Here is a 17,250-nt window from a genome sequence, read left to right as displayed (position 1 = left end):
TCAGTCAATTAGCCAGTTACAATAATCACACAAAACCCAAACAATCGATTGTACCTATACCATGTCAAACAACAATTACACGATTCAACAATCAAATTACGAAAATAGGTTTATCGACGTCGTTTGAACTCACCTACTTATAAATAGTTAAATATAAACAGAGTTAACAATACCGCGGTTTATGGTTCTTAAACCTAATTCCTTACTAGGTCCCTACCACTTCTTTTTTAAGTTAGTCCATTGCTGTTGTGGGAGGGAGATGGTGATATACGTTGTGTATCGTCCTGTCTCGCTCTCACACCTGCAATAATCTCACTTTTCGTGTTAGGGATAGGTAAGTTACGTGACTCAGGTTGTATTGGTATGGTTTGATTTGGTATTGCGAAGTGGCGTGAAATAGGCTAGACATTACATTTGAATGTTAAGATTAATATATTATTATGTATTTAGAATGTCTATGTTGGAACCGTATCGCACTCAAATATTATGCGTATGACCTAATCCATACTGTTTTGAATGCGTCTCGCTGCTGGGCATGCAGGCTTCATATGGGGTAGGTTTGAGCATTGATCACCACTGCTCGTGATTATCGTCAAAATTTCTTGGACCTCGCGTTTTTCAAGATGTTTTATTTTTTTGACTTCACCGTTTATGAGTAGTGTCTTAGGATAATTAAATAAGTAAGTAAATATTCCTAGGAAATAGTAACATTTGTACTTGCTTGTTGATCGAACCTGCAAATCGTGCATGCATAGAACCGAAAGGTCACCACGACATATAAATGTGAAAGGAAGTGTAACTCCAATACGCTTTTACTGGGAGCCCACACGACCGAATTCGATAAGTTTTACTATTAAGTGAACGCCTGGTTTTCAGCTTATTTAAAGACTTTTTAAGTTATAAAATAGACTCGAAATTTCATTAGTTCGTTGAGGACGGCTATATCCGAAGTCATCTCCAACCCATTTATAAACAATAAATTAATTGGAAATATTTTAAACTTAATTTCGTCGAAATTACCCAACATTTTTGAACCCTCTCATAAATTTTACCAAGAATTTAGTTTGTTATCCAAAGTAAGAATCGATTTGAAACCAATTTAAAAATCGATTAATTATGATTAATACAATCAGTTCCTACAAAATCATGAATAATCATGAGTGTTATTTTACGAGCGGAGAATCTTGTTTTTTATTGTTTTTATTTGAACTAGTTTTTGTATTAATTTCCGTTCTGGCCTTCGATAAAGAAGTATGCTGTTTGACCAGTCTACTTTTGTTTATAAATTGTAACAGAAATCTCGCGCAAACATTGTGTGTCGATTCCCAGCAATCATTAAATTTCTAGGAAGGGGTACCAGATAGAAGACTAAAAAACCGCACTAAGAAATTAAATCTTTGTGTTGCGAGAGAATTCGCAAACATTCAAGTTACATGCACAAAGTCACCCGAAGTCAGGACAAGCATTCGTGGATCACACAATAGTTTTTCCTAAGCAGGGATCGAACGACTCCCAGTAAATTTGGAGCGGTGAGCTGAAGCACTCGGCTATCCGCTAATTGCCTCTGTACTAGAGAAGCTTTTGTCCAACAGTAGGACGCTTTAACACATGAATTTCGAGGCAAATTGTATACAAGAATAGCCAATGGTCACAGATTACGGCTTTTATTAATCTACCTAAGATTACCCACAAACTACCAAAGCCGAACCTAATATTCATGTGAACATTATCTGTCACCTTAGCAATACTCATCTGCAATTGATTACAGCCAAAAGGAATTCCAACAAAAAGTTAAGGTCAACTAAAGCACGATAAATATTGGTTTCGTCCGATAAAATCGCATACTGTACAGTCATCTTATGGTAAATAAGCTATAGAGCTAAATTAAATCCCAGGTAGCAAGATGGAACACGTCAGTGCTTCCAATAGGCTATTCTTAGAAATTAAATACATAGGTTTATTAGAAACAGAACCAACAATTTAGGTAAGAATGAAGAATCCTGTTATTGAGATTCTGGAGTTCTACAAGAATTAATTTGTTTATTTCACATCGTTTCACTCACATTTTTTTAATGGAACACACGACTAGTACTAGATATTCCCGATAAATATGCGTGAAGTATGTTAAATTTAATAAATGCGACTCACGAAACTTCTTAAAATGAACATTAACTTCATCCAAATATGTGGTCTTCCTTTGCGAAATCATTTGGGGAAAACAAAAGGGAAACTAATACCTCTTTTAAATGGCACTAGATTCTGAGAAAACAATTTATGTTTCATTCATCCTAGCATTTTGCCGACTGATTTGGGGTCACCAGCCAGTCTAACCAGCACTCCTAGGAGCAGTATTCTACAAAGAGCGACTCCCTACCTGACCTCTACAACCCAGTAATCCGGGCAAAACGATATGCCTTATTTACACTGATCAGACTACGAAAAATTATCTTTGAAGATACGAATTAGTGTATCTAAACAAAAGTTTCAAGGTTGCTAACACCTCCACATGGCAAGCACCTGAGACAATTGCTCTGACGTTGTCTGTCAATCATTTCATAAACAAACGTAACAAAACAGGTTGTAAAGATTTGACGCATTCCTTATCATCGTAAGAGTTTATTGAGGTAGACTTCAACTTATCTGGAGAAGATAAAGTCTATATCTTGGGCGTCTTTTACTGGCTAAAACCATAAATTTTCTCATTTCCCTTCATCGAGGATCATGTAAAAACTCGTCTTTATCTATAGGCTTTATAACTTCAGATTATTAAAAGGTTGTCACATAATAATATGTGTGTAAAAATCCTCAATACCGGTAAGTCAGATTGAAGATTAAGATTATAATGATCCAGTTCTTGTTTTGAAGCCAGTAAACAAGTTTTAATGCTAATCGCAGTTCACACGCTATTCGATTAGATATAGACTTAAGATGACTTAATGAATAATGATAAGGCGTAATAACTATTAAATTTTATCACAATAAATTACTCGGCAATGACTTAAGAGAAAATATCGGTAGGTACTACTATATTTGGAAGATCTCAGGAACTACTGATTCGATTTTGAAAATCTATAACCAACTGCCGCCCAACATGGTGGACACGAATCATCTAGTGCATTGAATGTATACAATTTGTATATTCAATCGTTGGGGAACGGGAACTTACTCTAAAAAAGCATTATACATACCTATGTCTCTGATTGTAATAGGTTTACAAATATATTTGTTTCAATGAAAAATAAAATATTTTCTATGCACACCATACATAACGCAGAGAGCCTAAAACAAGTGAATTTCCAGATTAAATAATTATGTCCAGTCGACTCAGTAACGTATGGTTACAAGATAAATGCTAATAGCTAGATTTCTTCCAACATAGCAACATTGTATTGGTAAACGTTTAAAAAATATCTTTCGTAAACGATTTCTAGGCAAACGTATCAATAACGATTTAATACGCAGTATTTAAGGCTATTAGTTTCGCATCAATTGCTTGTTCAACCGGTTCTGTCAAGATCAGGGTATACCGCCAGTTATTATGTAAAATTATTGGAGCTGTGGAAGGGAGATGCCGCGCTAAGGCGTGTAGCGATTTCTCGCTCACACAACTGAAACGGTCCTACATTAATAGGTCGTGGTAGGTCCTCAGGTGTTTTTCAATTATTATGGAACACAAGTGCCTTTTATAGACATGTTTTCACATACATTTATTGTTGAGGAAAGGCTAAACTAAGTTCTGAAGATTAAATAATGTATATCTAGAATGGAAGGCAAGATAACCGTTCACAACTTGTTCAAAAAATTGCGACAGAATGAGTCGTTAAGAGTTGACAGTTTATTCCATTCTTTATATTTTGTAGCTATACATTTATTTGCAATTTTAATTATCATTGTTGATAAAATCTGTTTAGTAGACTGTCTACTCGTGCAAGTAAAAATATTATTATTAGTCTCACTTTTTTCATTTGTATTTTAGTGTAAAACAAGTACCTATGTAAGTACAACAAAATGAAAAAACCCACGTCACAAAAAAACGAGTCTAATTTAAACGCGTGTTAATTAGGAGCAATTAACATTTTAAATTATACTTGTTGTGCAAATTAAATGTAAACTTTTATTTCGAGCTTGTTTCAGATAATTTAATTTGGTATGATCGTTTCTTTTGATAGTCACGCCAGGAGAAACTGCTTGTTAACGCCTTTGTGATGTTCAGCTTTCTTTTTGGAAGGTGAACAGAAAAAGAAAGATTGTCACGACATATACTTGACGTGACTAAACGTTGTTTGGAGGCGATAGCTAGTACAATACGGTACGAAAAAACTGTTTGATAAGAATATCAGAAACTGGACTGTCGACTCAAAGTTCTCAAATTCGACGACAAGGCAAGCACAGACTTTTTGAATGTGGTGTGGGGTTTAAAAATAAATATAACAGCTCCCGCTTTTCGGAAAGCTCATAGAAATGAGGGTCCTGCTTCTGATCTCTTTACAGACGAATTACTCTTAAATCTAGCTATGAGAGTAAAGGAACAGAAAGTGCAAATGTGTTGGCGCACACGCTTATGTACACTAACTTGTATAATATGTCGCGCGCAATTGACCGGTGTCTTCCGAGACTGGCCTAATAGCTAGATTAATAGTCTTCCCAAACCAGCAAAATGTCTACAAGCGTTTAAGCACAATGGCTGGTGAAATGTCCCAAACTCATGTTGGGACACCAGCCACTTCCACTTTATGGAAATCTAAAGTGACAAATCTAAAGACACGTGACAAATTCAAAAACTAATGTTAGTCACTGCATTACAAATACAACAATTTGCACCATCATTAACTTTTGTAGAAACAACTTGTCTATTGCGGCAGACAACTGAATGCATCAACCAAATAATTAATGAATTACAGAATACCAATTAAGGAACGTGTAAAATTTATAGCATAATAATATTGAATGACGTTTGTAGTAAATGATAAACCTGTTTGGTTACTAGGTTGTGTAACGTACCAGTTATTACAGAAGCCAGGCGAAGGCAAATATTGTTTTAGGGGTAACTTAGACTGAGAGACCAGGTGTCCTTATGTGCGCGATACGTTAGTTAAATTCAAAAATTTACTGTTTTTGGCTTCCATAAATGAGTCGAGTGTTTTGATGTATTTTATTTAAATCTGATAATTAAATTTTATTCATTTGATTAAAGATACATAACTTTAAAATTCTCGTAAACTGAAATTATAATTTCTACGAATAGTGGCTTCTCGAAAATTAGAGGCTACTATGCCAATACCTTAAAAGACACTAAAAGATAATGCACTGAATTCTCTTCGTCATATAGAGTTTGTTTTTCATTGTTATCGGTAAATGGTTTGTATACACTTTCGGTCTGCGGTGAACCTTGCCATGAGTCACGCGGCAAACCCCATTAAACACGGCATGTTATAGACCTATACACTGCTTCCGTATAGAGTAATGCGTTTTAACCGGATATTGATTTTTTAATACATTTTTGTTTTTTTTTTTGGAAATTCAGATCAGTTTTTGATATCAGGTCACTAGTGTGAGGGATTCTTCTTTTACTACGAAAGAGAATTTTGGTGGAAAATGCATACTTAGCAAAGTTTAAGTAGGTATACTAAAAAAAATTATGCAAGTACCTCAATCATCGAACAACTCATTGAGTGTTGAAAAGGCAACGTGACGTATTACATTTTTGGAAAATGGCCAACGTATTGTTTGCCATCCTTTTCATCTTCTACTGACAAACTTAAATATACATATCTTATTTACCAAGGCAAAGAAAAACAAAGATCTTTTCGTCGTAATGTAGGTCAATATCACCTGCTTACCACATAAAACAGAAGCGTGATACATATGTAGTCGTGTCATCAGCCACCATTGTCAACGAGGTAAGGCTAATTATTATACACGGCTTCGAGTTACCCAGCCGTCGACATCGAAAGGCGATACATAAATCACGGCTTTCTATAGAAAATTATGAAAACCAAAACATATTAACGTTGAATGACTGTGGTTTTGCGAAAAAAAGAGTAGTATTAAGTGAAAATATTAATTGGTGAATGAATGGGTAAGAAGAAAGTATAAACTGTATCTAGATGAGAAATATCATAATCCACGTGTTTCATGCCTTGCGTAAGTTGCGTAACACGAAAGCTGACAGTATATTTATTTTCAAAAATGCAGACTTAAATGTCGATGTGTGCCCTGAGAACGGCTTGGCAGTAGTAGTCTTGCGACTAGGCTATTTCAGCAAAATGAAATAGTATCCAATATATAGTCAGGTAGTGGGAATGAGAAAGGTGAGGTTTTAAGAAGTCTTCAAATATCAGTATCCAGTTATAGATCTAAAAATAGGTTCGATGAAGAGACTAGAGCGAAAATGTAACTAGCAAAAGGTGAATAGTAAAACTTCTTTTTCACTTTTGGTACGACGTATTGTTGCGATATAATATCAATAAAACCACGCTACGAAAATGGTATAAATTACTTAACACTGGCCCTATTTAAAAGAGCTAATAGCTTAGACCAATTACCATTCATGCCTAGATGAATAAACCCAAGCCTTAGGCTCCAAGCCATTCATGCATAAGTAATGTTGTAAGTCATGACTTCGACCCCAGTTTCGCTTTTACGGATAAGCAGAAACATACCAATATGGAATCATTCAGAATATTTCCCATAATACATCATACTGTAGATGCCGTCAGTGTTTATACGAACCCATAAATAGATAATTGGACTTAAGCAAGCTCAAGCATAATTATAGTTTCAAATTACTCTCGTATTCTAAAATCGTTCAATAATTCAATCACTATGCGTGACTAACCTTGATGACTCTAGTTATGCATATTAATGTTTCAGAAATGCCTAAAAATACCTGAAATTAAAACCTTATATTTTGAAAACAAAAAAATTATTCCTTTTAATATTTCTTTGGAATAAATAACAAGCAAATAAGTAACAAATAATTGATTCGATACATGATATAATGTAACATGTCGCTTGGGTAAGGCTGGTTTGGGAAGCCTACCACTATTTAAGTAAAACTGCTGTGCATGTTTCTGGAAACGAGACAGTATTATATCGCCATAGAATATGGTCCTTGTTCCACAACGGCAACAGTCTTACTGTAAAAGTAAGTAAGTGGTAGAGCCTCTGGGCTTATTTATGGGTTTTTAACTATAACAGATCTTGAATCGCCTTGAGAAACTGGTCTGCCTACAATTATCAAGGCGCAGGATACGAAACAGAAACGTCAATTAAATAAACAGGATTCGCAGCTATCAGTTCCTTGGACGGTTAAAGATATTGCGAAATAATTTTAGTGAAACTTTTTCAAGTCCTTTTTTCATTAGACCTCAAAGAACCCCTTTTTTCTGACTATAAGATCATCAAGTAACTCCTCTCGTTCTGTTGAGCGGGTATGTCTGACTTTTACTGACTAAAATCCACCCATGTCCTTTCCATGCTCTTTGTGTCAGGCCATGTCCAAAGGAGCCCATATAAGTTATTTCGGCTTTTCCTATTTGGATGACCAAAACCAACACCCTTTTTAATTATAATCATAACATCCTTATTCATTTTAACACCTTTTCCACTGAAATTACGCCTATAAGTGCAGCTGATCTCCAAGAAATCGTTCCGATTTGTAACAGGATTTTTGCTCAAAGATAATTCCAGTAACTGGCCAAGAAACTTGTAAAAAAGTACTAAAACCTAAACAAAACGTGATCGATGACGCCATCCGTACGTTGTAATCTCTAACGTAACGCACATGTTTATTTCAATGCATTACTATTGTATAATTATATGACCTTTAGTTTCCAGTCAAACATGACGGTTGCAACACGGCTAGCTCATTTGTAAGAGTATGAATGACAGGAAGCCGGCTGGTCTTTTGTCCTATGCCTGCAGTGGGGATCGTGGCTGTTGATTTTACATGTTTTGTAAACAATGGTTATTACTTTATGTTATTATAGGTGTTCTTTATTTAGTCAGGATTTGATTGGTTCTCGTTACTAGCAGTACGTGCATTTTACTTTCTATTGTTGAAAAGAAATCTCACCTCAAATTCTTATTCAGCTATTAGCAAGCTTGATGACTGATGATCAAGTAAACCGGAGTGGCAAACATAACTTGTTTTCGTTTATAAAGGACCTTTCGCTTGAATAATTCATCAATCAGATATTGAGCTAGCAATAGTCAGATGTATTGCACCAATGTATACTTTGTATATAGTATTTATAGAACATTAGACGTAAATAAATGTCTCAATTTACGTATTAAGTTGTGGGTGACGAACTCGGGAAAGCCCGTTAATTGACCAGACAGAATCGAGACAGCGGTGTGTCATGTTCAAAATAAAGCATTTCAATTCACATAGACAGAAATAGGAACCGGTTTTGGTATTTTAAGTATTGACGATCTACGATTCGACTAACATAGACTGACATTATCAAGCTTCAAGAACAGATTGGACAAGGCAGAAATCTACAAGCTATTTTATTCACACGCATCAGCTAATTAGCTGCAAGCGTATTAAACCAAATATTAGGTAATAATAACCTTTGTATAGATCGAAAAAAAATACAAATGTATCTAACAGAAAAAATAATGAAGAAGAAGGAAACCAGATTAGATCTCAAGCCTTTACAAAAATAAAGACACTAATAACCTTCTCAACAAGGTCTCTTCATGTTGGACCTGCATCCCTGTGCACGCTTTTAAGAATGACAGGTACCTTCCCCTAAAGTTATACTAAAATAAGACACTGAAATAAAGGTCTGACGAAGCTTATAAAGCAATCTCTTAAACAAGAAATGCAGAAATCCTTTCATTACATTTATTTATCTCTTTGAAGATGTTCCCAAGACTGCAAAAAGCAAAAATTACTAGTTTCCCTGATCTTTAAACTCAAGCATATTAAATTACCAATACCGTTACGGATTGGCGCCGCTTGGAAACCCCACAGTAATATGCTTTATAATAATTGCTGTGTTCGCAAATTGCTGGCCCATTGCTGAGTGCGCTTAAGAATTCTTGTAATCGGTTCCGTGGAAGCTTGTATTATGTGTTTGGATTTTACATGGAGTTTAAGTTGTCTGTCCATCATTTAGCTTTTATTAATAGATTTAACTCTGCCTTCAATCTTTGGAGTACTTGAAAAATATGTTTCTGTTCTAGCACGGTACCTAAATACTATTATTATTGTTATTTGATTTTGCTATAATTTAGGGGTGCCGCTCATAGTAAAATAAAAAATCAAAATAAAAAATAACGTTCAAAACTTCTTGCCTAATTGTTAATCTCCCTAATAGGTATGCTTAGTAAACGGGCACATTCCATGTTCACCTGAATGGCTAGGTAAGTACCCTACACTCCGTACGTGACAATCCTATTAAAATAACCGCAGCTACCACAAAGGCGTGTAATATTGTTGCTCAAACTATGAAACATCCACAAAGGAATTCCCAATAGCAACTATTCGGAATATTTTCTACAAAGCCCTTTGAAACAACAAATAAAAATGAACCTTAAACTCCTTCAAAATACCTCCCAAATTCAGTATTCAATGGAGGATCTAAACAGCCAGGTAAAGTAGCGAGATCTCTTACAGAAGTTGTTTTTGCTTTAACCAACGCTAGTTTTGCTGTTGCTTTGCAATTTAGCCGACTATAAAACCACGTTATCTCCGCAATCTGAGCAAAGACATAAATTAATAAATAATAAATAAATAAAAATTCATTTTTTTTTAATGCGAGAGATATTTAATAAAGAGTTGACTAGATGTTCAAAAATGCGTGGTAATTCTTAGAGTACAGCTGCAACCTATAGAAATGACTATCTCCAAGAGAGAGTAAATAGAATGTTTTTTTACTAAATTCCAGTACCTAATAAATTGGGATATCAAGACAAAAAAAATATGTCGATTTCCTATACACCGCTTATAATCATAGAAAGGTTTTAACTATATAATATAATATACTCGTAACTTGCATATATATAATACAGATCCGAATCTCAATGTTCGAATAGACCATTATCCTGGTTTCTACATAAAAGCCAACAATCAACATATTCTGGGTAATCATCTGCTATAAAATTGCAGTTCTATTAGATGTTTAATTAAGATGCTCTTCAAGATTGAGCCTCTCAACATTATACCGAGTAAATCTAATTTCTCTTAAGAGATTGTCATGTACCGTACGACTATTAAGTTATATCGTCCTACTCGTGAACACTTATGACCAGTTTTCTAAGTAACTTCCTATCTCCAAGATTATCGGTTTCAACCTATTTATGATTACTGCATACTCTTTATTGCTCCTCATTTATAGGTAATTACATCACTTCTTAGGTAATGACGTGGCAGAATTTTTGCTGAGTTCATAATTTCTTGGTGCATTTTTGAAAGATTTTTGGTACACGGTGTTTATTTTATTAAGACAATCTATTTCTCCCAAAAAACTTTTTTGTTGAAGTTCTAAGGATAAACTTGTTAAGGAATTCAGGATAAAATTGTAAGGATAACAGTAATTTAAAATAAATAAAAGAGAAGCCACGTTTTAAAATCAAACCTCTTTTCTTATCTGCGACTTTATTAACGGGATCATCTAACCTGAGTAGACTGGTAACGATGGAAACTTTATTAAACCGTCGTTTAATTTTATCTAGATTATTCCAGATCAAGCGATGACATTTACATCTTCACGGTACTGATGGTATTAATACCTAGTGTTAAAGGAATTTTGCTCTTAAGGCATTTTAATCAACGCCTTAAATTGTTATTACATTGAATCTGAATTCAAATAGAGTTGACTTATACAACTTGATGCAATAAAGATAATTTTTGTCTTCAAGTTTTATAAAAAATCAGGCATGTGCAAGTCGTTCTCACAACAGTGAGGGTTCCGTCAAATTTATTAGTCGGATAACAAAAAATTTACGATCGTAAGTATGGTTGCTGAACCTCGACCTTAATATTACCCCCTGGATACGGGATGGATACCCCCGTTTTTACCCCCTGGATACGGAACCCTAAAAATAATCTCAAAGTATACAACCACTACTATCAGTGGAATTTATTTTTGTAAGATGTAAACAAATGAAACTGTTCTCTATTTGTCTGTTAAGTGCATCTCCAACAGAGATTAGATAAAATGAGTTATGACCGGTCGACCACTGATTGGGGTTTTAACTTTTGAAGATGTCTTTAAGTCATTAATCATTCCTGCCTAGTTACTGTTAAGGCATTTTCTTGGAACAAAAAACTTCATTAAGATTCTTGATACCTTGTAATTGAAAAGGTGCCTGCTATTAATTATTTAAAATAATATTCCCTTAAAAGAATTAGGCTTGTAAAAATCTCAAACATGAATGCAAAATATATCGGACCCGACAAAATAAATGTCATTTATTTGATTAAAAAAAATAAATTTAAAGCCCGTTGAAGACCGCTCTTTCTACCGTCTGACGCTAATCAAATTGCTTGAATGTATGAAAGTAAAAATCTAAGTCACATGGTTTCGTGAAAAGACGATAGGATGAGACCAACTCAATTTTGTAAACTTCTGGAGATTTCGTGAAATTTCAAACTCACGGCTTCAGAGAGAGAGGGCAGCTGCAGAGAAGAGAGAATCACCTAAATCTTGTGGGATACAATACATGTGAGGCAAGCAATAACAATATAGAAAACTGGAGCATATACTTGAGAAAAAGTTACCTTGTTACCAAGGAAAAATATTTCGGACGATTTGCAAAACTTTCTCAAAATCAATTTTCACATAGTGACAGCTGTGTTTAGTTGGTTGCGAATACATTCTTCAAGGTCAATTTGAACCTCATTATAAGTATGTTGACACCTACAGCTGGTATTATAATCAGTTTATTATGGACCGTCATAATAGTACATTATGGCAGTTCATTTCCTTTGCCCATTAAATTAACTTTCACCAGACTTGCTTTGAGTTCTAAGAAACCATAACGAAAGTTTAAGTGACAGTGTTAATGCAATTATGCTTCATTTTTTTGTAGATCATTAATTGAGATTGAGCAATTTAAATGAGTACTAATTAATATTTCTATTGTTACATTTAGAAGGAATTTTTGATTTTGCTTGCCTGTGACTTTTTGGTTATTCCTTTTTAGACAACATTAGATAAATCTGTATTTATAAGATGGTATGGATGTATTGTACAAATAAAATAAAAAATAAGTTCTTACAATAATTACTTAATATTCCAAATTTAAAATTATCGATGAAACCTAGTGATATGGAGGAAGCGAGAGGACACTATGACCAGCCTGGAGCGCTGTCTCATTTCTACAATGGTAGGCATCTGATGGTAAGAGAGCAAGCGGACTGGCGTTCGAGTCAAAGATAAATATCTGAATACCATTAGAACGTTTTTGCATTGTGTTGAAGCAAATATAGTCCTAATACTTGTCCATTGAGTCATGAACTATGGAGCAAAATCTACAACCAAGCACAAGAGAATGGCTTCTCATGTATCTCAACTTAACGCAACATAATATTAGACATTCTTAGCTTCCTAACTAAAATTGTCGAATCGACTAGCTATGAACCAAAACACACTAAGTCATTGCTTTAACTGCACGGATGGACTAGTTAAGGTGAGGAGACAAACCCAGTCGCCCAGCGAGCGACGCGTCGCGAGTTCGGTCCCCGCGTTTGTGCGATCCGCGAATGTGTTTGTCCTGAGGCTGGGTGTCATTCCTTAGTGTGGAAGACGTTAAAAAATACAACCAAGCATACACATGTATCTATATAAATACTTAATTAAGTTCTATTCCACCTATTGAATCAATTAGCTCCTGCATAAGATCGAATGTTATCGCACAACTAAATAACTCTGTCATATAAATGTTATTCGTATGCGTGGTGTTAATTTACTGCGCAACACGAGACACGTCTTCAACAGATAAAATACTATATTTAGTTTGTAGTAAACAATATCGTTTAATGGTTCTGTGAATGACTTAGCCAGTGCGCAAAAGAGTGACAACTGTTATACTTTCTCTTTGGGCCCTTCTTGGTGTTGTTTTTAAAAACCGAAGCAAAAATAGTGGTGTTATAAGTTGGACGTGAATCTCCGCATCTGTTTGTATGTCTATATTTCCCTCTGTCTGTCGGTTTGTGGTATCGTGGCTTCTGAACGGCTTTGGCGATTTCAATTCAATTTGTTTTGCATTAAAAGTAATTATGTGCGAGTGTTCTTAGACATGTTTAATAAAAAACAGACAGACGAACCCTTTAAAAGTTGTGGGGGATGGAAGCTCTGGCTGGGGATTTAATATTTTTATTCTTATCTTTCCATTAGTAAGTTATGAAGACTGGAGCTATTGATCTCCAAATGCATTCAAAACATATTCTGGAGTTTAGCAGCATCACTGAGACATACTTCTATGCTATATAATGCGCTGTTTCTCTTCAACAACTATAAAAAAGACGACTATCGCACTAAGGCACTTTATCCCTTTATATCAAGGAGTTTCGAAAACACTTAATACACACCAGGACTGAGGACACCCAGAATTGTGACAAGCAATAGTGGATTGCACAAACGCTTGTCCAATGCGGGGATCGCGCCTGAAATCCTCGCCCGAAGTTTTTGTTTTATTTATTCATTCTAAGTATATACATTTTTTGCTTTGGTTCATGTTGCAGGTGCAGCTAATACATGCTCGTCATAGCTATCATGCGATAAAAAAGAACCTTGCTTGGTGCACACTCGCTGAATCAATTATATTTTTTTGTTTAAGTCAAGACCAGACAGTAGTTATCCTCAATAAACTATATGATTGCAGTTTAAAGCGAGATGAATCATATTTGTATTTACTTGAGAGTTGAAAATTAATCAATAAAGATTTATTGAAAGAGATTTTTTATTGTAACAGATGTGACGTTTAAATCAGCTGACCGAAAACCAGTTTCCACGAAATTGTGTTATTGCAACAAGTATTTAATAAGTAGTTGACCTTAAACCAAATTCCATTAAAATTACGATGCTCATTGAATTAAATCTCGACTGATTGCTCACGTTCCATTGGCGATTTTTAAGTTTTTAAACACCGCTGGATTTGGCTGCTAGAGACAAAATTCTCCTAACCTGCATACGCAATGGATGACTTGCCTGTAGGTCCTGTCGTTAGTGGCTCCGACTTCTATGGGTTCGATTCCCACCCTGACAAATGTATGTGTGATGAGCACGATCATAATTTTCCGAGTATTACAACCGGTATACGTATAGCGTTTGGGTGAAATCATAGGAATATAGCAGCTAACTGATCGACGATATCTTTGAGAAAACTTTTAGATGGACACAAAAGATAGTTAGATGTAGATAAATGTACTGTTTACATAGAGGTATAATACCTATTTGTAACAACACTGATGAAGCATACGTTACAAAATTAGCGGTTATACAACGACTTTCTCTTGCATCTGAATATGCTAATTTTAGCAGATAAACTTTTAACTTAGCATTTGCATCCGATATATCGTCACCTAACGTGACATATTGAGTAATCTCAACTAAGTTGTATGAATAAGAAAGCTCGTAAACAATCAATCGAAACACCGCCTTTATTTCGTCGTCGGTTAAAAAGGTGATAAAATAATGAGATTGTAATGAGAACGTTCGTAATGCCCGGTAACCCATTCATTCAAGTCACTTGTTCAAATTATTCAATAAAAGCTTAATAAGAAATTAGGATATTTCATTCATTAGCAAAACAATAACGTGCCAAATTGATTCGGACTTCGAAGGGTTTTTTTGTTATTCAACAAATATTTTGGTATGTACATTGTTGTTGATCTGAACAACAACAAGTCCTCCAAAAAGGTCAGCAACCTGTCTGCATGTCAATTTAAGTGCAATGAGGTGGAAACCAGAATTTCACATTACCTGACTTTTTTTTAAAATATAATATACCAGATTTATTTAAACAGCCTGGCTGACTGGTAACTTACAAATGCTAATAGGTAAATACTTAGTCACTGAGTAATTATTTAATAAATAAATCTTAGAAACGGATATTATTATACTTATATAGTTCATTTATTACGTCTTACAGAGAGACTAATCAATTAATAAACGATCACCAAAGTCGTGAATTCGCGTGGTTATCACGTATTTTTAAATCCTTCAAGGTCATCTGCGTTAAAGGTAAGTATGAATTGAAATTATAGCCTTTTTGAACTGGTTAATAGTTACCTAAATAGTCGTAATTCAACAGGTATGTAGTTGTTACTAAGGTATTTAAATATATTATAATGTTACCGGTAATCTTAAGATTACGATATATTTAGTAATCTGCGCTAAAGATTTTTGATCGCGCCTTGAATGTGCACTGCCGAATAACCAATCATATTCATATTCCACACAATCTCTTACATTAAGTGACGTCACACCAAAACAGCTGTTATTCAAGACTCCGCTATCAAAATATCATAACAAATGTTAAACAAACTGAACTTTACACTTAATTAGTTATTTATTTTGCAATTTACTTACAACAACATCCAAAGTAGACGTCGAAGACATGTCGATTGTGAAAATTCCCTCGCCACTCGACGCCGGTACCACTTTACTACCACGTTTCGGCACTTTGAAACACCCCACTAGTTTAAAAGTACGCACCATTGTCACTTTTATCACTTTAACACTTTTTTAATTCAAAACTTGTGTGTTTACACTGATGTTAATTAAAAATGGCGGGCACACGCGGGTTTCGTGCGAGCTCGGCGCGCATGCGCGGTAGAATGACAGTTCTGGTCATTATGGCGCGAACGCGGTGAGTCAGGTCAGGTAGAATTTGTCTATTTTAACTGGAACTCGATGGTCGATAGATAAAAACCTTTTTGCATTGTTTTTCTAGCTGTGAAGTTTGGGTTCCGTTTGGGATGCGGGTTTTATTCCCACGGTGCTGTTATTTTTTAGTTGGTTACCTGTTGCGGGTTTGTATTTTAAGTTGCAATAAAATAACATCTTAATACTTTCATATCACGTCTTAGTCGTGTCTTTACAGTGTATTAATATTTTTACATTGTATGTTTTTTTTGTGTAAGTAATGATATTTTGAAAACAAAAACGAAACCGACTTCAAATAAAAAAATATTGAGGCAAACTTGATGAAATTAGGAACCTTCTCCATTTTGAAGTCGTTTGAAAAATAATGATTAAGAAAATGAGATGAAAAACAAGTCCAATCCTTGGGTAGAGATTTCAAGAAACAGTTGTAATTGAGTATAGACTGCTGTATCCGTATAATTATATATACATATATATATCCTGGGACAACTCACACACGGTTATCTGATCCCAAGCTAAGCAGAGTTTGTGTTATGGTAACCAGACAACTGATAAACTTACTTATACATATATTTCTAAATACATACATATTATAGATAGATTACACCCAGACACCAGAACAAATGATCATGCTCATCACACAACATTTGTCCTGGTCGGAAATCGAACCCACGACCTCCGGTATAGCAGTCAGGGTGACTAACAACTAGACCAACAGGCCCGTCGATGTCATGTTGCAGTCATACGTAACATAATATTCAATGTCTGGATGATACTTTGTAGTTCACACTCATACAAATCTTACAATCAACATACCGTTCATATCTATCGTACTATAACTTAACAATTACTAGCCGAATACACCCGAGTGAAGCCGAACTTACCCGAACCTAGTCACGTGACTTCACATTGTCGTTTAAAACTTTAAACAAAGTGGAGAAAGCAGGTAATTCCATTAATGCCTAACGGTAATATTGTTTATCCTCATACACTTTTTGTTAATAGACAAACGACTGTTAATGAAGTGTTGAAGTACGCCATATGAATTATAAGTTGGCAAGTGAAAGTGTCTTGCGCAAGGACATTGATCGCTGCAGACGAATTTTGGAATCAATGTGGTTTTATCCTTAGAAATAGAAGAGGGGCTAGCAAAATAGTGTTAAAAGTATTAAGTACTTATAATGGGATGTCTAGCCTTTCCAATGATTTTGGAATCGTCGAAAATGTTATGTCAGATGAATACGAGTGAACAAAAATGGCGTCGATATTAGCACCTTCCACAAAAAAAAAAATGTATGTCAATAATTAAACCATATTTTATAGGTCTGTATACGGCTATACTTAATGACGGTGTGGGATGACGTCACGCGCGGCTACTGGTCGCCGTTAAGCGCACCCGAGGCTA

The 17,250-nt window shown here is 35.0% G+C and overlaps 1 protein-coding gene across 1 annotated transcript in view; it reads right to left on the bottom strand.

Annotated features, from left to right (window-relative positions):
• LOC113502493 (phospholipid phosphatase 3-like) overlaps window positions 1–16,029 on the bottom strand; it is a 98,184-nt gene extending 82,155 nt beyond the window's left edge. The window contains exon 1 of the mRNA XM_026884090.1: window positions 15,549–16,029. Within this exon, the coding sequence (XP_026739891.1) occupies window positions 15,549–15,677 (129 nt within the window). The 5' untranslated portion in view covers window positions 15,678–16,029. The remainder of the gene's footprint in view (window positions 1–15,548) is intronic.
• Between the last annotated feature and the right edge of the window lie 1,221 nt (window positions 16,030–17,250).

The sequence above is a fragment of the Trichoplusia ni genome, chromosome 2 (genome assembly GCF_003590095.1).
Source record: "Trichoplusia ni isolate ovarian cell line Hi5 chromosome 2, tn1, whole genome shotgun sequence".
NCBI classification, from domain to species: domain Eukaryota; kingdom Metazoa; phylum Arthropoda; class Insecta; order Lepidoptera; family Noctuidae; genus Trichoplusia; species Trichoplusia ni.
The sequence above is the reverse complement of the archived record's forward strand: the minus strand, read 5'-3'. Positions and strand labels throughout refer to the sequence as shown.